General features: G+C 33.7%; 1 protein-coding gene and 1 long non-coding RNA gene across 3 annotated transcripts in view; one reads left to right on the top strand and one right to left on the bottom strand.

Annotated features, from left to right (window-relative positions):
- The first annotated feature begins 1,774 nt into the window (after window positions 1-1,774).
- LOC143234952 (uncharacterized) overlaps window positions 1,775-26,049 on the top strand; it is a 42,914-nt gene continuing 18,639 nt past the window's right edge. For both annotated transcript variants that reach the window (XR_013018872.1, XR_013018871.1), the window contains exons 1-2: window positions 1,775-1,868; window positions 5,022-5,135. This is a non-coding gene — a long non-coding RNA (uncharacterized LOC143234952). The remainder of the gene's footprint in view (window positions 1,869-5,021; window positions 5,136-26,049) is intronic.
- On the bottom strand, window positions 15,424-24,917 carry LOC143234951 (uncharacterized). The gene is made up of 2 exons (XM_076472649.1): window positions 23,887-24,917; window positions 15,424-16,667 (listed from the first exon to the last, which is right to left on the bottom strand). Exons 1-2 carry the CDS (start codon window positions 23,959-23,961, stop codon window positions 16,575-16,577), a joined length of 168 nt encoding a protein of 55 aa, XP_076328764.1. The 5' UTR covers window positions 23,962-24,917; the 3' UTR covers window positions 15,424-16,574.

Below are 26,049 nucleotides of genomic sequence, written 5' to 3'. Positions count from 1 at the left end.
AATGTGAGGGGTAACCCACGAAAGTCAAAACCACAGGAAAACAAAAGGATCGAGAGACCACCTTATTGGATAAATATTGTCTGGACAAGAATCTGACCTACAACAAGAGCAAAAGCACCTGGAACATGACTCGCAATAATAAAATATCGAGTGTGGAAGCCCAAAAAGAACATCCAACATATGAATACACAGAGATAGAGGATGGCTTCTACCATTGTAACTGAGATAAGCAGCCACTGAATAAATGTTGGAATAGATTATAACCATAAGATTTCAGGGTAGATAGGGAAAAAGAACCAAAAACTACCCACAGTGAGAAGCTCCAAGATGCTGGTGGAATAAGACCTCTCATCCGTAAGCCAAAAGCCTCGATTCTTCCAGTTGATTAACTCGTGACCCTATTCCTAAAAGGATGCATCCATGAAATGTGAAAATTCCACTGGTCGTGAAAAGTCCGAAAAAGGGCCGGCATATGAGCCTTACATAATGGGATAAAGTCTATCATTGACGATCACATTCTTAAAGGTGATGGAACTTTGAGCTGTAATCGAACTGAACATCCATTAAATAAAGTTGAAGAGGAGAAGAACGAGGCCAACTGAGATGTGTACAAAACGGAAGACGCCCAAATGGACATGGTACTTGATAGGTCACAGTAAGGGTTTATCTAACTTAATTAACAACACGTTATAACTACCTCTAGGAGCAGCTGGTAGGTGAAACAGAGAAAATATCCCATGGATAATAAACAAAACAGAGTCGCAAGTAATGAAATATTGGGAAATGCAAATAAACATTTGCAACATTTCTCTTTGTCTTCGATAAATATGGAGGAAAAGCCCACTTAATGGGAAGAAACTACTCCATGGCAAAACAGGGCAGCTTAAATATGAGGTGGGACAAACCTAGTACAGGCCGTTAGCCTCCGATTTGGGGCAAGGACAACAAACAACCTGGAATAAAAGCTTTGAGAAAGATGACGAACAGGTGCAATGGCCTGCACAGACAGAAAATCTTGTACTCCCTTGGACAGATACAGGTGGAAGGATCCCAAGTTATGGGGATGGAAAGAGTACTAGGAACAAAGGGGGTGGGGAAACAAATAGAACAAGTCCTTCTGATAAACCTAGAAAAGCCCATGGAACTGCAATGAAAAATCACCACAGAATAACAATATAATATAGTCAGGCTCCCATTGGACCAGAACCCTCCGATCAGTCTCCAGTACTATTGACACGCCCATCAACTTTGAATAAAATAATGAGATGAAAAACTCACGGAAGAAAAACAAGGAACGGGTAGATAAGGGCCAGAGTGGTGGTGGTGGGGGGGGGCATGTTGTGGCTTCAACTGCGACAAAAATGCAATCAAAGAGGAAAGGGTTGAGTGTAGATACAGATGGTATAAGAGATTCTAAAGTCTCAAATCCACGATCGAAACTCTATTACCATAGAAAAACAATGCAGACCCCCCACACATAAAAATAGATGAGGTAAACGTACGCAGGACAAGGTCACATAAGAACCCAGAAATAAATCCTACTTCGGAACTTAAACTATTAAAATCGCAATTCACAAAGAGACCACCAAAAGAAAAACGTCTGAACGTGAGTACTGCCAAACAAGAAGTGATATGATTGTCTGGTAGAATAAAATGAAGGAAGCCACGTGCGTCATAAGAAATTGTCGCACTCGTTTTAATGGAGGGTTGATGAATGATAATTTGCATGAGAGGAAATAAGATACTTGTGGCATGCATAAAATTACTTTTTCTGTATAGAGGGCAGTACTGAACGAGAATAGAAAGCCACATCGGGCTATCTGCTGAGTCAACCGAAGGGAATGGATTCGATATTTATCTGAGAGGAGGTAAAGTAACAAATTGAAATTAGTAATTATGAGTTTTAATATCCAATACAGACGACAACAAATCTTTCTGCTACACTTTTCAACAAGGACTAAAGTGGTCTCTAAAACGTGTATGATACAAATATATCTAAATCAAATAAATATTATTGTAAGGAAAACACAACCTACAATTAGAAATCTTCAAATAATTAACTATACACATTACATATCTGTATATAAATATGTATATATCTTATTCAATCTAATCTCATATAAACATAATAATTTATTTTTCAATCGATAATGGAGTTTTTTTTGTAATTACTTTGGCTGCATTTCTGTAACAAACATAACTGTAGTTCGAAACTATCTACTCAACCAGCATTAGTTCAACAAATCATGTGAAACGACATTTACTTGATCTTAAAATCAAATCCTGGTGTTAACAGAATACGGTGTTGCTCTTTGAACACTATACAAAACTTGCAATCAAAAACTGTGCAGTTTTCATAACCTTTTATTTACACAGTAAAACCAAATCAGTGTTTAAACACAAACAGTACAACCCTATGATATCAGGCTTCATTAGGTTAGCGTAAGTTATACAAAAAATAACTTTATAGAGAAGTTTCATGATTCAAACAATCATTCTTAAGTTTTTGTTTGTTATTATGACCAATCTGAACTTAAAAAAATAATAGGCAAAACATACATCTCAAGGACTCTCCAAATCACCAAAAAAAATGTCATCACTATATAACACAGAACATATAGACTAGTTAGTTTTGATTAACAATCTGATTATAAAACTTGTAATAATTCCTCAAGATTTTTCTTGTTTGATTGAAAATTTATTTGTGTTATTAGGATTTATGTTGTATGAAAAACTGGAATGTTATAGTTTATTATATTCACAAGTTTTAATTACAAACATTAACAAGAAACTAATTTTCATCTATAAAGAAATGCTTTAACACATTGACTTTATTCTTTTAATTAATGAAATACACTTAAAGAGGTAGCACATTTTGTAAAATGTAACAAGTGTTGTATTTTGCAAAAGTTAGAAGCTTTTGCTGGTTGTAGAAGATAGAAACTAAGGAAGTTATGAGAACCAAATGATCAGTTAGTTAATTTTGTAGTTGAGAAGCTATATATCAATCTATTACATCACAACTTTAAAAACTGTTATCTTCAGACTATCATATTAGGATGAACTCTATTATGTTATCCTAAACAAATCACTACAATCCATCTTCACCTTATCTTAAGAAAAGCATCACTCACTTATTCTAGAGAACAAAAATTAAGCCCATAGTTTAATGTTTAATTTATGACCCATACAAATGAACTTTCTGTCACAACTTTTCCTTGATGATGGAATGTTCACAAATTATAGTCCTCAAAAAAGCCTCTTCAAATCTTGCTAAGTTGGATTTTCAAATATATAACACAGATAATCTTATTGTATAACATGTTCTAGTACAGCAATTTTATAAAACATAAACAAAAGTGATCTTTGTAGAATACACTGTTTAAATTCAGTGATGACGAAGTCTTGAACAACACAGGTACTAATCTCTGAATTGTCTCAAGGTGGTTCTAAGAATCAAGTATCAGTTTCAAATGTTGCATACATCACAACTACACTGATTTAAAACTAGCTTTTCTTTGTCCCTTTTCCATGCTGTGTTAGGCCTTCAAACCTCTTGAAAGTATAGTTGATAAAGACCTAGTCTTTCTAACCAGACTGCTCATCTGTGGTAGTAGGTAGTGTTACAGTTGAGATAAGACATTTTTTATGACTACTGAACATTCCATTCAGTGTATGATGATGTATATATAGCTTAAACATGTAACATTTTAATTGAATTGAAACCTCAATCATTCACAAAATGGACCTACTTCCAACATATATTTGTAGAATACTTTATTCAGATTTTTTTTTATAGGTCTGCATTCCTTACAGTAAGTATCTGTGACTTGGTGGGAAATTTAAAGAATACACACAGTACACAATTAACTTCTTTCACAATAATATATATTCAAAACAAGTCAAACATGTATATATATATATATAAAAAGAAGTTACATTATTGTTCACCACAGTTGTATACACAGTTTTAAATAATTATCTTTTTTGTCAAAAGTCCACACAGGCTGGTTCAATTACTTTAGAACTCAATTGGCATGACAAATTATTCTTCTTTATATCTGTTACACTACAAACTATAAAACTTACTTCAAAATCACCACTATCACTGTTGGTTACCACAGTTGTATCCAAAGCTCTAAATAATTGTCTCCTTTTTGTCAAAGACCACACAGACAGATAGTTACTTCAGAACCCAACTGAGATGACAAATTATTCTTCTCTACTACCTGTTGTTACAACACAAGTTGTGTAACTCATTTTAGAAATTGCCAAACTGGTAATCGTGCAGTCTGACTTCACCTTTACTTTCACTTTGTATCTGTACTTATAACATGTGACAGAAAAATCTAAAAATATCTGCCATCTAGTACCAACAAAATTAAATATAATGAGAATGATTTAGAATCTCTTGAGTAATGTGACATCAACAAAATTACAAAAGGCTAGTACAATAAATTGCATACACAACACACAACTCTTACAGATTACATGATGAAACTTGTCATAACTAGCACTTTTAAGAATTAACTTTTAACTCATTATGAAAACTAAATAATAATTCCTAAACTGAAAGTCTTATATATACAACAAATTTATTTATTTGCATGTGAACAATAGCCTGATCACATCATACGTAAAAAGATTGTTTAAGCTCTACAGTTGCAAAGATAACACAATCTATTGGTCTGTCTTGGCTGTTCCATCCTCTTAACTAAAGTAAAATAATATTTTAAAAAATCTTCATAATTCATATACTCATCAAGCTTTTTATCAAACTCACTTAAATTTGCTACCTCTACAACATCTGAAGCAATCCTTTCCAAAGGCCAACTATCCTGTGAGGAAAATAAAACTGTCTATGCTGAAGATGACTACTGCTTTACTAAAATGTATATTTGCATCCCCTAGTCCTACTCTTCTCACAATTAAATATGAAAAAAAGATGCAACAACACTATCAATTCCCTTAAACATCTCAATCATATCCCATCTAACTCTTTTTTCTTTTTTTTTTTCAAGAGAAAACAATACCAGGGATATCAACTTCTTCTTGAATGACAACACCTCCATCCCAGGCACCATTCTAGTAAATTTTCTCTGAACCCTTTCCAACAATTCAATATCTTTCCCAAGGTAAGGAGTGAAAGACTGAAAGCAGTTTTCCAAATGTAGCTTAACTAATGACCTGTACAATAAAATTATAACTTATTTAGATTTCTATTCAATATTTCTGTAGATACAACTTAAAATCCTATTTTCTCTATACTAGCAACAGCACACTGCTTGAATGGCTTTAGAGGCTGTGCAACTATTACACCAAGATTCCTTTCTTTCATGACACTGATGAGGTTGTTCCCATCCACATTACATGTATACCTCAAATTATGATAATCTGCATGCATTAGTTTGCATTTAATAAAATTAAAACTCATCTTCCATTTATTTCCTCTACTCACTAAATGATCTGACTCCTTCTTCACAACAAGCAACACCTTAACATTGTCTGCAAATTTAATTTATCAACTTCCTTTGCCTATGCTATTGATGTAAATTTAATAGAATAAAGGTCCTAAAACCCAGCACTAAGGTACCCCACTTGTGAAATTAATCCAGTTTGACTGAATTTAATTTGTAACAACCCTCTGCTTTTTTAAATTCAGCTACTCTTTTATCCAGTTGCCTAACCTATTCCCCACATCTATAGATTTTTTTTTTCACAAGCCCTTTATGTGGCACCTTGTCAAGTACTTTCTGCAAATCCAGATATACCAAATCTATACCCTTACCCTCTTCTATCAGGTCATCCCATAAGTAATGTCCAATTTTAGGTCCAGAAAAAGAGAAATGATTTCAGATGCTTTTAATGTTACTTAATCAATAATGCATATTCCATTATTATTAATTACTTCCTGCCAACAATTCACAAGCTTCTGAATGCTACTTTTATAAAATTATTGGGGTTTAGAGGAAAAGAATGTAGAGAGGGTAGTTTTCACATCTTCATGTGTTCCAAGCTCTTTTCCATCAAGATAGTTCTTCAAACTTTGAAATAGATGATAATTAGATGGGACAAGGTCTGGAGAATAAGGAGGATATAGAAGTGTTTCCCAGTCTAGCTTTTCAATCTTCACAGATGTGATACTTACTTCCTTACTGTATAGGGATGTGCATTCTCCTGGTGTAACCCAACACCTTTACAATTGATCAAACCAGCCCTCATTTCTTTCAGTGCAACATTCAAGTGCTCTATTTGGTAGCAACTCAAAGTGGATCACACCAACAATATCCCACCAAATGCTTAATAAGACTTTCCTTGGGTGGAGGTCCATTTCGGGCCATGCTTCAGCCAGTATACATGCACTGAGCCATTGTCTGCACCTCTAAACATTTTTATAAAATATCCATTTTTCATTTCTAGTCACTAATCTGTTCAAAAACTGTGAGTTACGTTCATGAGGGTACAGAGAAGTGAAAGTGTCCACTCTTGCTCTAAGGTTGGCTTCTGTCAAATCATGAGGGACCAATTTTCCAAGTTTTGACACCTTTCCAAGCCATTGCAGATGATACTGAACTGTTGAATGGGTTGAATTAAGCTTCTGTGCTAGTTCTTCAACTGTTACAGTACAATCTTTATCAAGTGCAGCCAGCAGCAACTCATCTTTAAACTCAACAGGACAATCTGAAAGTGGCACATCACTTAAACTGTAGTCATCTGTAGTTTCTTTCATTGATAAACTGCACACCATAAATGCCTTGAATGTTTTATATAGTTTCTGCTGCACTATTGCCTGTTTTTGAACTTATAAAGCATTATATGCCTAATGTGCTCCTCAGAAACATCCATCTTCATAAAGGCTTACTTGATTAATGATCTGTAAAAGTGGAGTTGGGCTAGTTTCTTTTATTGGTCTGAACATTCTTATATACATCCTACTACATATTTTAGTCAATAAAGCCTTCTAAAAAGACAGAACTGATAATGCACTTTCTGTATTAAATTTTTGGACATAACTTATGGGATTACCTGATACATAAGCAGTAACTTTTTCAAAGAACGTCAAAAGATTTATAAGTTAGACCATGTTGACTATATAATAAAATGTTTAACTTTATTAAATGACTTTTGCAAAATATCTTTTATCAAACTTATAGCAAAGTGTTTTCTTACTATAAAGAATATGTTTATCTTAATTATTTAAAAATGTATCTTAAAACATTTTATACATCTGATCAGTGTCTCCAGATAACTTAGCAGCCCAATTCTCAACAGATGATAATTGTTACATGCCTTCAAAATTTGCTCTTTTGAGAGTTATAACCAAAATATCATTATTCCTTATCTCCATCTGCATTGAAACATCAAACCTAATAGAGCAATAATCACTTGCATCCAGGCATTCCCCAGTTTCCACCCTGTTGATAATTTCTATATATATATGAAGTTAAATTAACAATAAATCTAAAACAGCATTGTTTCTATTAGGTTCCTGGGTTAATGGGTTAACAAAGCCATCCTGAACAGTTTCCAAAAATCTTTCTCCATCTAACATTCCCAAACTATATGCCTGAAATTAAAATCACCCACAATTATGACTTCATTAACATCTGAAATCTTAACCTCATTGTAAAGTTTCTCATGAATTTAATTGGTATCATTTGGTGGTCTGAAACAAATCCCCACTAAAAGCCTCTTCTTTGTATTTTCACTAATAGCAACTCAAATGGATTCAATCTCCTTACTATTATCCTACCAATGCTCTAAAAAGTAATCTAGTTTATTTTTTATATTTCTATCATTACAAATAGTAACAATTAAGACTATCCTTTTAACTACTACTATACTCATATCCTATGCTGTTTCTTTTTATATTTAGTTTTTCCTGGTCATCACCATTGACTAATCCTAGTTCAAAGCATCTCTTACAGCTGAGTTAACAGTGGTATTAAACAAGCTAACTCTACCCTATTTAAGTGTAAACCATTGATTCCACAAAGCTCCCTTCTTGTACTGAACTAACCCAAAAGTCCAACCAACCTATCTGCCCATTCTTACATACTAACATAAGCCTAGCATTTAGCACTAGTGACACACCTATAACATCATCACATCAGTTAATTCTGGACAGTAGCCCTGATACAGTTAAATTAAGGCCTTTCTTTTTAAATGCTTTTGTCAACCTTTTGTACTTTTTAATTAGCTTCTCTGACCTACCTTTCCCTATATCACCTTTATTATATGTTCTGTTCTGTTAATTATATCCTCCACCTGTGCCCCTGGGTAGCATAATCTGATTCTTTTTCCATATTTATCCCACAGACTATTTTATCCACATGTTTTGTCAAGGAATCCCTTATAACTATAACCTCCTTATCATCCACATCTGTCTCTGACCATTTTGTTTTCCTTCCCTCCAATAGTTCCTCACCTGCATAAGCCAAGGGATGAAATCTGATGCTCAACAGAACAGACTCATTATATCTAAGTTCAATATTTTTTACTCTAATAGTACTCTTTTTAATTTCCTAAAAGTCATTGTTAGCTGATGAATCTCTTACATGTAAATGCTAGAGCTCCTCCTGAAATTCTGCTGCCATTTCCCAGTCTATATTTCTCTTTCTCTACTGCCTCTACCTTCCCAGTCTATATTTCTCTTTCTCTACTGCCTCTACCTTAATTATGATAACCTCCAACTTCTCCTCCCAGTCTACGAACTTTACATACACATTGCACATCTTCATTACTAGCTTCCTTAAAAGTACATGCCAGTCCTGCATTCCCAAATAAAACCACTCATTGCACCCATTACACCTAATACACTGTGAATGCAAAACTCCCACACTAGTCTTAATCATTGTATTTGCATTGATACTTACAGCTTTAAGATGAACATTTGATACCAAATGCCTATTGTTAACAGTCACTATTTGGCCTGTTATTTAAAAACCAATTATCATTACTTTGTTTTTACACTAAAGTAATAAAGTTTATATTTAATTATAAAAACTACTTAGAAATAAACCTTAATAATTATCAGAACAATATATGTAATATCAATAATAAAATGTATTTAGCTTGATTTATATTATAACCTACTCATATCTATAAAATGAATTTAAATTAATGGATCTAAGTTCAAGTAAAGAAGCTAATTCATAAAACACTAAGAGACAATAAACTAGTTTTTAAATTGCATTTATTTATAAAATAATACATTCATCTTGTTATATGATTTACCAATAAGTTGAAATATACCTAAGCATATACAACGATATCATTACATTGTTAACCTAAAAAACAACAGCTAAATGCGAGGACTGCTCCAACATTTCAAGTTTTATCAGCATGTTACTTTGGGCCAATCTAGCAGGAGTGTTATCATCAAAGACTGTTTGTTCAAAATATCTGTTATTAGTGAAAATGAACGTATATGCACTTCTAGGAAAAAAACTGTAGCTAGCAACAGCTGATTATTCACCACAGAAAAAAAACATTCTATAGATCTGTAAAATAAATGAAAATACAATAGGCAACTCTGTGTCCCAGTTGACTTATCAATCCCTTCAATTATGAGAGGGACATTACATCATACTGCAACTGACAAGCTGCCAAAGCTCTTCCTATCTCAGGTGTTAGCTAAGAAAATATAGCTTCAGTGGTGCTTAAAGCACAACTAATAATAATAAATTACTAGAAGCATGGAATTTAGTCTAATGAGTTCTGTTTCACTGTGCTTTGTACTGACTGCAAAGCAAAAATATGGGAAGAAAAACTCTATGAGACACTTAACCCTACCAGGGTTGCCTCAAAGGTGTAGGCTACTAGAACTTTGTAATGATGTGGAGAATAATCTTTTGGTATGAATTGGGCAATTTACCTCTCTAGAAGGACAAATACCATCTGGAGTGCACTTTGTTGGCTTACCCACCCCACAATGTTGCATTTCTACTGTGGAGGAAAATGCACTTCTAAGAAAAACATTCAAATATTCACTGCATTCATATTATTCAAAATTGGTTTAAAAATCAAAGCATTGACTTAAGTCATTGACAAACACAGTCAATGAATTCAAACCTGAATAATCATCTCTGGGATCAACTTAAAAAAATTCACTTTACCACAATAATATTTTTCTAATGTCTGTGAACCAACTGCAAGCCATACTCATTGATGAAAAGATTACAACTGAACAAGCCATTTTATGGAGTCAATGTGATTTTGAAAACGGCTCTTACCATGGCAAAATGTGGTCCAACTTTCAAATTTTTTTATCATAACCATATGTGGTCCAACTTCTTGGCTTTTATTATGACAAGAGGAGTGTAATTTCCTGGCTTTTACCATGGCAAAAGGTGGTCAAACTTGCTGGATTTTTTTTTGTTAAAGATGTTCCAACTTGATATCAACAGGAGCCCCTGTTATAGGGTTCAGGCAGTGAAAAAGTTAATTTCATGTTCTGTCTAGAAATTTAACTTTCTCTGAATTCTGCCCCACATAAACAAAAACATTAGCAGTAAGTTAATAAGTAAAAGTGAAAACAGTAATTAATGGCTTTCTTAGACCTTAAGTTGATTTCAAAAATTATATATTTTTTAAAAAGTATATAATATACAGGGTGTATTAGATTTACTTCATAAAATTTTGTATCTCCAATACTCAAAGAACTCAGAGACAAGTAAGAACTAAAGTTTTTCACAGTAAATAAAGATTCAAGAAAAACAAACCTAGGTTAAAAATACATTTGTAGAGTATACCTTTTGAGGTGTTACTACTATTTATGCAAGTAGTGTTACTTGAAAATCATATAAATGTACTGCCACATTTCTTGCCTTTCAAGTTTTTCAGTCAACTTTATCAATTTAATTCTTTATAATAGCAAAAAACTTGAAGTAACTTAGAAGTTTATTGTTTTGTCTGTATAAGCATCCTATTTCATAGTCAAACTATATTAAATGTTTTATAATTAGTTCTCTCTATGATTTCTATTTTCATTAATTACCTAAATTCAGAATCTTAAAATTAGTATCAGTTTCATTATGCAAGCTGAGTCACTTGAATTGACTAAGATCTTTGTAGCTATTTACATGACTATAATAACTACTTTAAAGTTATAATAACGACAAAGCTCACTTAAAGCATGAAATAACAAGAAAAGTATATGTATGGGCATTGAACAAGTTATATTAAAATCATCTTGGAGCTTCATTACATTTGGTCATGCTCTATCTAATAACTGCGAAGCTTGATAATATCACTACACTGTGATTTTCATAACATAAGGTTCCATAATAAAGCAGTCATGTTCAAAGCAAGCCCCTCCTCCCTGCAGCTTCTCATCACTAAACCAGTGTACATGAACGATAGCTTTCCACCACTCATTTCAAAACTTTTTTGATGCACAGAAATCCAAAAGTACTACATCTTGCAACTTGAGTGGTACATCTCCATATGGAATAGCATACACGAATATCTATTTCAACCTTCATCTACTTAATAGATAAGATGGTTGGAAAAATATGCTGGAATAGGAACTTGTCTACATCACTTATGTCACTTTACTAGATGGAAATCTTTCTTGATTATGCTGCATACTCTTGCCTTGGACATCTAGATAGCTTTTGCCAATGAATTTTATGTTAATGGATCCTTACCTGCTACAAGATGCCACATTTTGATTTCTAGGTTTATAGTGTTATGTGTTACAGGTCTATTTCTTGATGATTCTGGTTCTCAAAGCTCGTACATATTGCTTTGTTATTGTAGTTATTGTCTTTGTATTGACTAGGTAATAATTTCTTTGCTTTAATGAATAGCTATAGAACAGGAATTCCCAACCTTTTGGCACTCGCGACATGAAAATGTAATTGATGAAATAAAATTAATGTTATCCCAAGCTACTTCTAACAAGGCTACGCGACTCCCCTGCCAAGGCTTTGGGAACCCCTGCTATAGAACCTGCTGTTAAGTCATGTTTTTTTCAGTCTTCAGAAAACTTAGTGGTTTTGTTTCTTCATTTAATGAAAGTTGAAGCAAAACATATAAGCAATATTGGATGCAAGTAAAAGAATTGGATTTTATATGCAAGGTAATTTGTTACATAAGAAAAAAAGACTACTTATGAATCTTCAAAAATGCATCTGGAAATTCATCAAAATGTGATGTATCATCTATACTTTTGACTTCTACTGGTATGGCAGCAGATCTTTCCCTTCACAAAAACAAACAGTTCATAAGTAGTTTTACACTTAATTTTTGTGGTTAACATGGTAACATTTATGTATTTTATTCTCTATATACATAAACATTAATATAATTTTTCTTATATATGCACTCCATTATTAATGGAAGTACATAATTACTTTAAAAGTATGTGTGATTGCTCAACTATTGTGTTTCTTATCTAAATAGTGTGAATATTCGACTAATTATGTTTGTCATGTCAATATATTTATGGTTTGTCCACACTGTTGTATTAGTGTGTTATGTTTAAATTCCCAAGAAGTAATAAGTTTGTTTTTAGCATTCTTTTGGTTTAATGTTATTCAAGAACCATATTTAAAAACATGATGTACACATTATTTGTCAGTTTTATTTGAATACATTAAATCTCTTTATTGTGGATTAAAGAGTCTAATACAGTGGTGCATAAAGTCCGGCCCACAACGAGTGGCCGAGTGGTCCACAATGTCAAACGGGAAAGTCAAACGTAGAGAGTTCACGCACTTAGAGCTTGCGCCTACGTGAAGATTAAGCACTATAGAAGAATATGCATTAGATTAGATACTGAATGGTTCCATATTTGTGTTGAGCAATAAAGAAAATTTAATAAGCAAATCTCGTTAATGCATAGGCATTTAATCATTGGTGCAGTGACGTAATATTTCTGTAATTACGAAATCTCACGCGTTCAAATTATTCTTCGAGATTTACTTACAAGCCCTATTTTAATATTATTTTGTAACAAAAATGGGAGTTAATCATAAAAGAAAAGTTGACAACAAAAACCTGCAGTTTCATGATGATTGGACTGTGCAATACTGTTTGGTTCAACAACAGAAGAAAGTGATTTGTCTGCTGTGTCATTTGACAGTAGCAGTGGCGAAGGTATCCAATATAAAGCGTCATTATGAGTCAAAGCATAAAGATTTCCATAACATTGTCGGTGATGAATGAACAGCTCAAATTGAATCTCTGTGGCAGTCGCTGAATCACCAGCAGAACGTTTTCTCAAAACAGTCAGCAGATTTAGGTGCAGCATGTCAGGTCAGTTACAATATTTCGTTGATGATAGCGAAATCTGGCTGACCGTTCATTGATGGTGATTTTGTCAAGCAATGTATGATTACTGCATTGGAAAAGTTGTGTCCAGAAGCAGTTCATACGCTACAGATGGTGGCTTTGAATTGTATGACAGTTCAATGAAGAATTTCACACCTCTCAGCAGACATAACAAGGCAGCTTACAAATAAATCAGCCAACTTTGCCTACTTCTCTTTGGCAGCAGACGAGTCAACTGACATCAGTTCAACAGCACAGCTACTAGTTTTTGTTCGTGGTGTTTTGTCATCGTTTGATATCACAGAGGAACTAATCGGCATGGGTTCCATGAAGGGTCAGACAACTGGGTCTGCTCTATTTGAGGAGATAGTACGACTGTGTAGTAGTGTTTCATTGGATTTCACGAAACTGGTAAGTGCCACAACTGATGGAGCACCAGCCATGACCGAAAAAAGTAGTGAGCTGGTAGCACTGCTGATGAAGCATCGAGGAAAGCAGAACAGACAGTTGGTGAAGTTGCACCGTATTACTCACCAACAGAACCTGTGCAGTAAAGAACTTGGTTTTTAGGCACTGATGGCATTAGTGACGATTAATTACATCAAATCACAAGGGCTCAATCACAATCAGTTTTGAAGTCTTCTTGAAGAAATTGATTCAGACTATGTTGACCTTGTGTATTACTGTGAAATACACTGGCTGAGTTGAGGGAAGATGCTCAGAAGATTCTGGAAGTTGATTGATGAGGTGATAGAATTCCTTAGAAGCAAGAACAAAGACACAGAAGTGATTTCCATGACTGATCCAGCATGGCAAGCTGATTTGACCTTTCTGGTCGACATGACACAACACTTGAATGATCTGAATTTGAAGTTGCAAGGCAAAAATCTGCTTGTCTGTAGGCTTGAAAATCATGTCTCAGCTTTCAGGACAAAGTTGCAGTTGTTCCGGCAGCAAGGAGCATCAGGAAACTTCGTGTACTTTCCCAGTTTTCAGTCACAGCTACAGAAGAATCAGTTTATGTTGGGAAGCTAGATACCTTGATTCAATCCTTCAACTCACAGTCTTATGACTTTAACCAATGCAGATTGTTGATGAAACTTTTTGCTGGTCCATTCAGTGTATCAGTGGATGACTTGTCAGAAGAATATCAGCTCGAACTTACTGATCTCCAGGCATCTGATGAACTGTGTGCTATTTACTGAGAAAACAGTTTCCTTGACTTCTTCAAAACATTGCCTGATACATTTGTTAATCTGAAAGAGAATGCACTTGTCTACACCAGCATGTTTGGTGCAATGTACTATTGCGAAGAGGCTTTCTCGCATATGAAACTGAACAAAAACAACACTCGCAATTAGCTGGCTGACGATCATCTGGAAGCAGTCTTGTGTCTTTCAATGTTAAACATCAAGCCGGACATTTCTAAACTCATAGATGACATGCAGCATCATCCATCACACTGACTTTGTGACAGTTGACATATCATAACATTTCTTGGAATAATGTGCAAACTCTTTGATGTAATCATTATTTTTATGTTCTTAAATGTGATGTCCATCTTGTGTGAAACAATTGTGGGACGACTTTAATCTTCACTTTTTTGTGGCCCCCAATGGTTACGAGATGTCTGTTTGTGGCTTATGACTCAAAAAGTTTGTGTACCACTGGTCTAATATCAGATATTAAATATTTAAATAATATTGAAGGATTGAATGGATAGTTTTATGCAAGACTGATGAAACTGCATAAGTTTGGGTAAACACAGTTACATTTTTAACAAGCATCAAATGTTAGAAGTATTTTATATTGATATCTTAAAACTTTGTTTTTATCCTTTGAATAAACCATATCAAATTTATGATGTACTCAGAATCAATGGTACATTTACAATCAATTACAATATTCCAGAGCAAGCCAGACCAAATGTTTTTCAACTACTTCTCAGTAACTGGCTCTTTTATAAATACATTTACTGTTTCTTGAGACATCAATTATTTTTAAAAGCAATTTAGGTAATATAATAAATTTCTTGCATTCTATTCTACATATCAATGTAGCTCAACAAAACATTTTTCTGATATCACAAGCAAGCTATGAGAATATTCACTTTAAACAAAAAATTATTAAACTTTTATAGTCAGAAGTATTTATTAAGTATATTCTAAGCATGTAGCCCAACAATATTACATACCATTCGCTATAAATTTACACTGTACATATGTTTAATTTTATGAAACTCATAAGGTTTCCATTCTTAAATACTTTTACCTGAATCATTCTCATTAAGTCTTATTATGATGAAGAACATATATAGAAACCAATGTACAAATTAACAGTTGGTAATTCTAAAACAAATATACAACAACAGTGCACTAACTGTGTCTTATTAATATAAAACTAAAATATGTTCAAGCTAAATCAAAAACCTATTCTGCTAAATACTGAGCAATTATGATTTTCCATGTATATTTTAACCCTAATTATTGCAAGATTTCTCCACATAGTGAATGTGTTCCCCTGAAGAAAGTGTGCTGTTTTATTTGCACAATACCACCAGTTGAGCCAATTCTTTTATCAACTTCACTACAGAATTTGTGAACCAAATTTTTTGCTTCATTGGAAATAGGTACTTCTGGAGGAAATACCAAGGTCTCTTTCCAGTTCATCACTTTTCTGTATGTTTCTTGAGGTGTTTCAGAACAGAAAGAGGGGTAACCTAAAACAGAAAAAAATACAAAAAATAGTGTTTTAAATACCTTATACACTAAAGCTTTGGAAAACGTTTCTTAATGGAAATTGTATTTGTGTATGTATATTAACACAAACACACATACATACACATGTAAAAATGAATTGAAAGTGAGATTTAAGAAACAAAAAACCTGATGTGTCAAGTATTTATCTTTTTATAGTAATTATTATATGACTTAGCTAGGAAATTCCCATCCCTTTTAGAAAATATATATAATTATCTGAAGGTAGAATTCAAATCTCTCTTACAAATGTAAAATTCATACTTAATATTGACAAATAATTCAACCACAAACAAAAGAAGCATCATAAATATAAGCAAGAAATGCTAAAATCAGTTAAAAACGTTTTTCTATTATGATGTATATGTTATGTGCTAAAATTATTCACTGAAAAAGTATTGAATTACAACAGTAGTGAAAAACTATGCTACATTTTAAAATAATGTGTAAACTATTATAAACTGTTAAGTTTTTTTATGGTTTACCACAAATAATATAGCAAAAACAATCTTCTGCTTTTAAACTTAATTAAAAGGATTATTAATACTTATCAGTATCAGTTGCATTACTATAGCCACTTTTGATAAAAACTTCAGAAGCAATATAGTCAGGTGTTCCAACAGTTGAATAAGCCTAAAAATTCAAAATAAATGAGCTATAACTCTTTAATGGCATATAAACTTTAAAGCTTTTAAAATAATATAAAACCACAAATATGATGCATATATTGGTGAAAAAGTTTGGCATAAGACTATAATGTTCTTGTATAAAACAGAACAGTCATGACAAATTAAGTTGACACAAGACTCTAGTACCTGTTTCATGAAAAATCTTAAAGCATTTAACATCTTGTTCAACTTAGAAACTGAAAACTACACAGGGTTATTTATACATTATTTTATTAGTCAAACAAGGTACATTATCTTACTCTTTATCCTGAGACAGTTGTAATTATATGAAATAGTTTTCTCCTCTTTACACATGTTTGCACAAGTTAATTGAGAGAAGTAATGACACTAATGAAAACACAATAAAAGTGAACTACTAATCAAGTTCTCCATACTTTCAATAACATGTAGGGTTCAAAAACATAAGCACATTCTAAAAAGTTAGTGAAATATTAGTAATGTACATAGCACATTATAGGCCCCACAGCAAAGTTTTATTGGTATTTGTTCCCTTTTTATTTTTCACAACTTATGTGAGAAACATGTCATGGATTATTCTATTATCAGTGATGACAGTTTCTTAGTAGATATATATTTAAGCTATGGGATTGGCAGACAAATTTTACAAAATAGAATTAAGCTATGGAAAATGAGAAGGAATTTAAGCACACAAACAGCAGGCATTAGCATAATTAATTACATATCTCCAACATTTTAATAATACATAACATCACAGTGATGATAAAACTATTCAAATTATTTGCTACAACTATAATGTTAATGCATAAAATAATAGAAGTTCTTCTAAGAAAAAAACAGAACTATAATAAATGCAAGGAGTTGGTTTGTGTTCATGTTGAAGTCAAGATTATGTTCATGACATCATCATTAGCTAGGTGTTTTTAATATGTTGTACAAAGTACCTAATAATGACACAATAACAGTAGTAAATTGTACTATTATGTTGATTATTCCTGTTAAAATCTTTTCAGTTTTTAAAATCTTATTTGAATGTATCCTAATACGAGCACCTTGCATTTTGATTTTATTATTAAAAGCAATATTTCTTATGTCACAAGATAACATAACTCTTTATCAATATCAGTTTATTGTATACTTACAAGTGAAGATCAAAATTTGTTAGATCTTTATTACCCTTTGATGTTCTAATTCATAATCTGATGTAGTTGATATTAGTTTAGTTCCTAATCTAGTTATATTGGGTACACAAACTTAAAAACATACTTGTTTTGTACTACTGTATGCAGAAATCAATTTTCAAACAAGAACATTAGAAGTTTATGGTAAGCAATTAAATGCTTTCTGTTTACCAAAAAATATGTTTGTTTTCTTAGAGCAAAGCTACATCAGGCTACCTGTTATATCCACCAAGGGGAACTGAACCTCTGATTTCAGCTTTTTAAATCTGAAGGTTTTTACCACTGTCCCACTTAGGGACATTTACCATAGATTATATATATATTTTTGATAAGAGTTAATTTGGGCTGTCTAGGCTGTCTCATTTGATACAATCATTCTATTCCCAGTTGTTTACAAACACCTCATTCTTTACAGCCAACCCTGATGTCTAAAATACACATGTGCAACTTCCTCTTCATAAATTGAAATTTCTACCACACCTGAAGGAAAACTATTATATAGATTGACCACTCTATTAAAAAAGCAACATTGCTTTAACTGGATTCTCTTTCAGTTTCTTATATTTTTAAAACTTGATCCTGCAATCTTATCTACAGTTACAACAGAAAGTGTTCGTGTCCCTGTTATTCCGAGTGGTTTTTTGCTCATAACTTAAAAAGTACCATGATTAGACTAATAGAAGTATAATAAATTATAAATATTATACTAACACACCTTTACATAAATTTTTATGTAAATTAAACGACAAATAAACTGTTTATAAACAAATAACCAAAAATAGGATGAGCAGAAAATGTTCGTACAGTTCAGAACGTGTGAAAAACAGACATTCCCTAAAAATTTTGTTTAGTTTGGCGAATAAACTACATTATACTATTCCAGAACTAGACACTAGGTTCATAATTATTGGAATTTATCCAGTACAAAATGTACTTTCAGCAATTTAGCGCCGTCTCTGTCATCTGCTTGTTCATCATGGCGAACAGGAAAAAACTGTCCAGTGATTTAAAAAACCTAATTATTGTAAAATACAAGTCTCGTGTTTCTCTTTCCGGTATTGCTACACAAATTAATGTGCCGAAATCTATTATTCAATGCATAATTACCAAGTTTAAGCTTACAGGATCAACTGCTAACCTCCCTCGTTCCGGACGCCCCACCAAACTTCCAGAGAGAACCAAGAGGACATACATGATATACAGAAACTGGTAAGGGAAACTGAGACTGAAGTAATCACCTCTACAGTTATGAGCATGTTACGTTCTTCTGGGTTCAAACCATGCCGTCCTCGTAGAACTCCATATTTAAAGCTTGTTCATTTAGAAGCACGATTGAGGTATGTAAGATTTTGTTTGTTTGTTTTTGGATTTCGCACAAAGCTACTCGAGGGCTATCTGTGCTAGCCGTCCCTAATTTAGCAGTGTAAGACTAGAGGGAAGGCAGCTAGTCATCACCACCCACCGCCAACTCTTGGGCTACACTTTTACCAACGAATAGTGGGATTGACCGCACCTTATAACGCCCCCACAACTGAAAGGGCGAGCATGTTTGGCGCGACCCTCAGATTACGAGTCGCACGCCTTAACGCGCTTGGCCATGCCGGGCCTCAGGTATGCAAGAAAGTATGTAGATAAATCCTTTACCTATTGGAAGAGTATTCTTTGGTCAGACGAGACTAAAATCGAGCTTTTCGGCCACAATGATGATTGCAATATTTTCCATAAGAAGGTGGAACGAAATCTTCCAAAGAACACCGTCCCTACAGTTAAACATGGAGGTGGCTCGATCATGCTATGGGGTTCCTTCAGCTCTTCTGGCGTAGGCAGCCTTCACCGCGTCAACGGAATCATGAAAAAAGAAGAGTACGTTGATATATTCGGCACTTATGTTAAGAATGATGCTCGAAACTTGCGGCTTGGGCGTCGTTGGATCTTCCAGCACGACAATAGCCCAAAGCACACATCAAGATACGTGCAATCCTGGTTGCAGAGGAACCATATAAGCGTTCTGGTGTGGCCATCGCAGTCACCTGATCTCAACCCAATTGAAAACGTTTAACATGAGTTGAAAATCAGGGTTCATCAGCGTCATCCGAAAAACTTGCAAGAGTTGGAGGGCTTCTGTAAAGAAGAATGGAAAAAATACCAGTCGAGTACTGTTAAATGACCATGGAGGGCTGTGAGGAGAGATTGCGCCAAGTAATTCACTTGAAAGGTTACACAACTGACCATTAAAGTAGACGCTCGAACACTTTCTACTCCTCCTATGTTTGGTTATTTGATTATAAACAGTTTATTTGTCGTTCAATTTAAATAAAAATTTATGTAGATGTGTGTTAGTAAAATATTTATAATATACTTTACTTTCATTTTCCTAGTCGTGATACTTTTTAAATTATCAGGAAAAAACTACTCATGACGCAGGGGTACGAACAATTTCTGTCGTAACTGTACCTGCAACTGTTCATATCAAAATGTAATCTATATTTATATTTATCAATTTTAAACCTTTAACAACCATGAAGGTGCTCAATTATGCCCACTTATGCCTTGTTCACATCAAAAACATGTCAACAGGATTTAAATAATCATAAGGTAACATTTAGCATAGAGCTTGGAATCATCCTAGTAGCTCCTCCTTGAACCCTTTTAAATAAATCAACAAACTTTCTTATATAAGATGAACAAAAGCAAATATAACATTCCAAATGAGTTTAACTAGTATCTTAACATTAAAATATCTTCTATAAACCTTTAGCCCATTTCAGTCCATTTGATAAGAATTCTGTTATGTGGTACTTTATAATAAAGATACAGGGTGTTCGGAAAGTCACTGTGCAGTTTTGTAATCATATTTTATTCAGTCTATTTCAAGCCAGCAACTGATAGCGGTGTTTAGAAACAAAATAAGAATGATCCAGGCCTGTATTGATGCCAACGTGGGTCACTTTCAACATTGTTTATAATTGTCATTCATATTTACCTCCTGTATTGTATATTGAAACATGTCTATTAATAAATATATATGTGCACAGTGACTTTCCGAACACCCTTTATTTTTGAAATTCTAATAAATATGTTATACTACTCATATCCAGATTAAATGAAGTTTTAAAGGAAAATAGCAACTTTGTAAGGTATGATTGTTAAAGGTTTGAAATTCATAAATCCAAATATTTTCATACAAACAATTAATGAAGGCCACAATGCAGAACACAAGTCCATACTGAGTATTCATGATAATAGGTAAAAGGTTTAAATTGTCTTGTGGAATTTCTTTATCTACAGAGTAAGCTCTAAATAACTTAATAACTACTGAAATGAAACTCACTAAAATGTAAGCACATGGAAATTATCTATCTCTCCATTTAAAATTCAGTGTGATATTGAATAACCACCAATCTTCCAGTACTTTACCACTTTTTGTGGATTAACTAAAAATTAAAATTAACTGTCTGTAAATCTATCTACCATCAAATACAATGAATTGGACAATTATCATCAAATAAAATTTCACAGAATGACTGATCATAATTATATTAAGACATACCAATAATATTCATAGCTAAACTGTATTGATAGATTGCATTTACAGGTCCTGAAATAACAGGAATTCAATAAAAGGATAGGGAGAAACAACATTCTTGGGCTTTCCCAGGTTTGCTGCTATTTTGACTTACATCTAAGCTAAGTAAAGTATCAAAGTAAACCTTAATGTTGATATGTACTTAACTTCCCATGTTCTCTGTTAAATGCTTAATCACAAATTGTTGAGAAAAATGCTTACTAAAATCACTTGGCTTAGCATGGGACAGATCTCTGTCGAATTCAGTCCTATGTGACCTTTTCAGTCCTGTACATAGTCCAAAATCAGAGTTTTATATGGCCATGAAACAGTTACTACAATCACTGAAGTAGTTTCATAAGTATTGCACAGCTGCTTCAAAAGAATATACTACATTTTCAATGTTATACTAAGCTGTTGAGACAGTTTATAATAATTATTAAGAAAATATTGAATCAAATTATGCACAGTAAGATTAATACTGAAAGTTTTGAAATGTTAAAGGACTGAAATGCAAAGTTACATTGTAAAGAACAGTTTAGGATAACAAATGTAAAAATACTGTAACTGTGACATAAGGTAACGTTTCAACAAAAAGTTCATTAGCAAGTGACTGTAATATATGAAATTTACTAGTAATTTATAAAATTACGTGTAAGCAATAATAAATGATGAGTTTCTTTACACTCCTGTCACAAAAATAACCAAGTGACTCAAAATACAACAAAAAACATCTATAATGTTAGCTCTTCATAAAATACTTCTGTAGCCAACATTTTTTTCTTCACTAAATTCTCTCCTACTGTATCAATATAGCAGTTCTCTTTCTTAACACCATTGTTTTTCCTCATAACTCGTAAAAGATTTACAAAATACAACATTAGCTATATTTAATATCTAACTCAAATGTTGCATGGAGCCTAAAAACTAGGAACTTATGCATCATGGGATAATTGTGTTAATATGTGTTAATTAAAATATTCTATTATATTATTAGCTGTATATAATCATTCATATTTTAATTTTAACATGGTAGTTATCTACCCTTTATACACAGCAACGAAGCTCCTAAATATTAATAAAATGTATCATTTTCAAAGGCTTTTAAATACATTGTTGCTTGCACAAGCTAGCTATATAGTTTGCAGAAATATCAATTTTCCCAGAATGTTAATGTTAACATTTTCTCACACTGTAAATAAGAGGTACTTAACCAAAGATGTCTCAATCCTAATCTACCCTCTCTGCATTTCTATAAGAATTTTTGCTGATAGCACACCAGTGTTTTATACTTCATCAGTTTCACACCATTTCAGGATATATGCTGCTCATGTATCTACCTTCCATCTTCCATACTCTGCCAACTGTACTAGTGCAGTTATCTCCCTCTACTATTCTAGAGCAATCCTCGCCTTCAAGAATTGGCAGATAAAAACTAGAAACACTGCCAAATCAAAGAGAAGGAAGAATGGGAAATGGGTAAGAGGAGGTGTGTAAGAAAGTGTTAACTTCCAAAATGGTCTTACCTCCTCTTACCCAAATTTAGAATCTCACATTGCTAGGTGGATGGGCCAGTGAAAGCACAACAATATCCAATCAAGCAGAAAGTAACTGCACTAAAAGAACAGGTGTGCAAGAATATGAAAAGAAAGCACAACTGTGGGGTATAGCACTACTTCTGTAACAGATATAATCTTTGTCCAGTTATCAACAAAGTGACACAAATAGGGTGGAACTGAATAGGCAGGCACCAATGCATTCAGTAAAGAGATATGCAGCACAGAATTAGTAGAAAAGAGCTATATAACTATCATTTAAACAGCACAACAATGACAAAAAAACATGGAAAGTGTAATGTGTCACTGATAATGAGCCCTTATGTACCAAAGGTAGGCATACATTACATTGGAGTATATCAAGTGTAGTCAATCTGGGCAAAAACATCCAATGGAAGTGCCATGCATAAGAAATTTTTTAATCAACAAGTGCAGTTTTTCTGGTACAAAACACTCAGAGGGAGGCACTTTGTATTCTGATCATTTTGTTATTGTATCATCATTGTTCAGTATAGCAATGAATGTAACGATAACAGCTCTTAATTCTCGCTGATTGACTACACATGATCTATAAAGTTTGATTTTGTTTGTCACTCTCCACTCATGAGGAAACCTTTGTCTACCACTCCCATGATTGGGAATTGGAAGTAGCAAGGATTCCTATACTCCACTAGAAGAGAAAAGGCAGGGGAATAAGCACTGGGGAGTCCAAAAAGAACAAAACACTGGAGATAGTAAAAAGGGTGTCTGCAATTTTCTATTTTCAAAAGCAAAAAGACCCCAATTGCAGGAATAATGGGTCAGTAAGAATGGGCATAAACACCTATGAAGTCTGTTAGTGATGACCTTATTATATGTGAAACATTGAATGTTGACAAAATATATATTTATATATATACATACCACCAGACAAGTTACTGGAGGTAACTTCAACTGTCTCTTATGTATGCTTCCAAACTTCACTCTTTGCCACAGCATCTTACTTGGGGTTGTGTTTCCATCCTCAGTGGGCTACACTTTTCTATAATAGAAAATCTGCCATTTTCCTTTTAACCTTTGTATTCAGGCACAATCAGAAAAATTGGATATATCTTTGAATAGCATAGCAGTTCGGTCTCTCCCACCACTAATTACTATCCCCAACTGTGACCTATCTTTGAGTCATCTGAAGAAGGCCGGTACTCCCGATTGGAAATATTGCTCTTCACTTGCTGAACATCTTTCAAATGATCCATCCATTCCTATATATACAGATGGTTTAAAATCAGGTGACTCTGTGGTTCTGCCATGGTTTGTTACAGTTCATTTGTAGCACACAGAATTCCCTCTACAGCTTTTGTGTTCACTGCCGAAGTCTATGCTATTTCTCTTGTCCTGAATCATATTGAAACTATGCAATATACGAATTGTATGATCTATACTGATTCACTCAGTTGTCTATTGGCCTTGACATCATTTCATGTTAGTTACCATCCTATTCTTATCAGTATCCAAAACAAACTGGCCCATCTCTCTGTCTTGTTTTTTGGATACCAGATCATGTTGGTATTCGTGGGAATGAGTTTGCTGACAGAGCAGCAAAGTCCATCTGCTCTGGCTCTATCACCACCGTCCCTGTTCCATACATGGACTTTGATCCTAGTTATCAAAACACGACTATGCACCAGTTGGCAGTCGACCTGGAGTGAGCAACAAAATAATAAGCTTTTTCAAATCAAGCCTTCTTTAGTTCTTTGGCAATCTTGTTTCTGTAAAGATCGAAGAGAGGAAGTTGTTTTGACTAGACTATGCACTTGTCACAGTTTTTAAGTCATCATTTCCTTTTATCTGGTACTGATGCACCAATGTGTGGCACTCAGGTCACAATCGTACATATTTTATTATCATGCCGTCATTACAACCAAGAACGTTGACGCCATTTTAAACATATTTATGGTAAATTTGCCCTTGATATCAGGTTTTTACATTTTTAAGAGCCATTGGTCTTTTTAACTTAATCTAAGGTTTTTATTGGACTATATACTGTTTTAGCATGATTTCCTTTACACATTTTAATTTTATTTTGACCTGAACCCAGGACTTGAAACGCCAACTTCAGGTGACTGACAGCAAGTTTGAACTTTATGCTTTAGGCTTCCTGGCAGGTTTTAATTTTGCATATTTTTACCTTCATTTCCATATAACATTATAGTCTACTACATCTTATTTAGTGGGCCTGGCATGGCCTAGTGCGTTAAGGCATGCGCTTCGTAATCTGAGGGTCGCGGGTTCGCGCCCGAGTCGCGCCAAACATGCTAGCCCTCCCAGCCGTGGGGGCGTTATAATGTGACGGTTAATCCCACTATTCGTTGGTAAAAGAGTAGCCCAAGAGTGGGCACAGATAGCTCTCGAGTAGCTTTGTGCAATATTCCAAACAAACATCTTATTTAGCACAGATAGCCTAGTACCTTTGTGCCAATGAACATGAAATACCTACCCACCTACCTTCTTTAAGCATAATTCCTTCTTCTCTATGCCTGTGTAAGTCACAAGTAGGATATTTTTCCCATGATGTTTCTTCTACATTTTCGCACTCCCTTTATTCTCCTTTATCTAAATCTTTCCTTCCTGCCCAAGATATCAGTGGCCAAGGAATTTAAATTGTCCTTTTGCCTAATTCTCTTCCTTTAATTTCCTAATTTTATCCTCCCAATAAGGATTGACTTCTATGGACCGTCTCTATTCTTTGTAGTTATATTGCCCATAAAGTTTTTGTAGTACCCACTCTTTATTCCTAGGCAGTTTTACACGAGTCTGGATCTTTCTCCTTCTGCTTTACCAGTTTTGTTTGGCTTTTAATCCCTTTTAGCTTACTCTCCTTTATAATTTTGTTCCTGGAGTTTGTTCCAGTGTCTTCTCATCAGATTCAACATCCTAACCTTTTCTCTGGAATCTCATCTTCATCAGCTACTCTGAACTCTTATATATGGGCATAAGGACTAAAGCTTGTTACAGATTCTTCTCACTGGATTTTCATCTACCACCTGTGATCATTTTTCATACTTTTGTGTGACTCTAACTGGGTAA

This window comes from Tachypleus tridentatus, chromosome 12 (genome assembly GCF_004210375.1).
Source record: "Tachypleus tridentatus isolate NWPU-2018 chromosome 12, ASM421037v1, whole genome shotgun sequence".
NCBI lineage: Eukaryota > Metazoa > Arthropoda > Merostomata > Xiphosura > Limulidae > Tachypleus > Tachypleus tridentatus.
The sequence above is the reverse complement of the archived record's forward strand: the minus strand, read 5'-3'. Positions and strand labels throughout refer to the sequence as shown.

Excerpts from the sequence above, each read along its gene's own strand:
- LOC143234951 (XM_076472649.1), bottom strand. The coding sequence starts at position 23,961 with ATGCTGTGGCAAAGAGTGAAGTTTGGAAGCATACATAAGAGACAGTTG. Across the intron at positions 16,668-23,886 it reads CTCCAGTAACTTGTCTGGTG|GCTTATTCAACTGTTGGAAC; the intron begins GTATGTATATAT and ends TTGAATTTTTAG.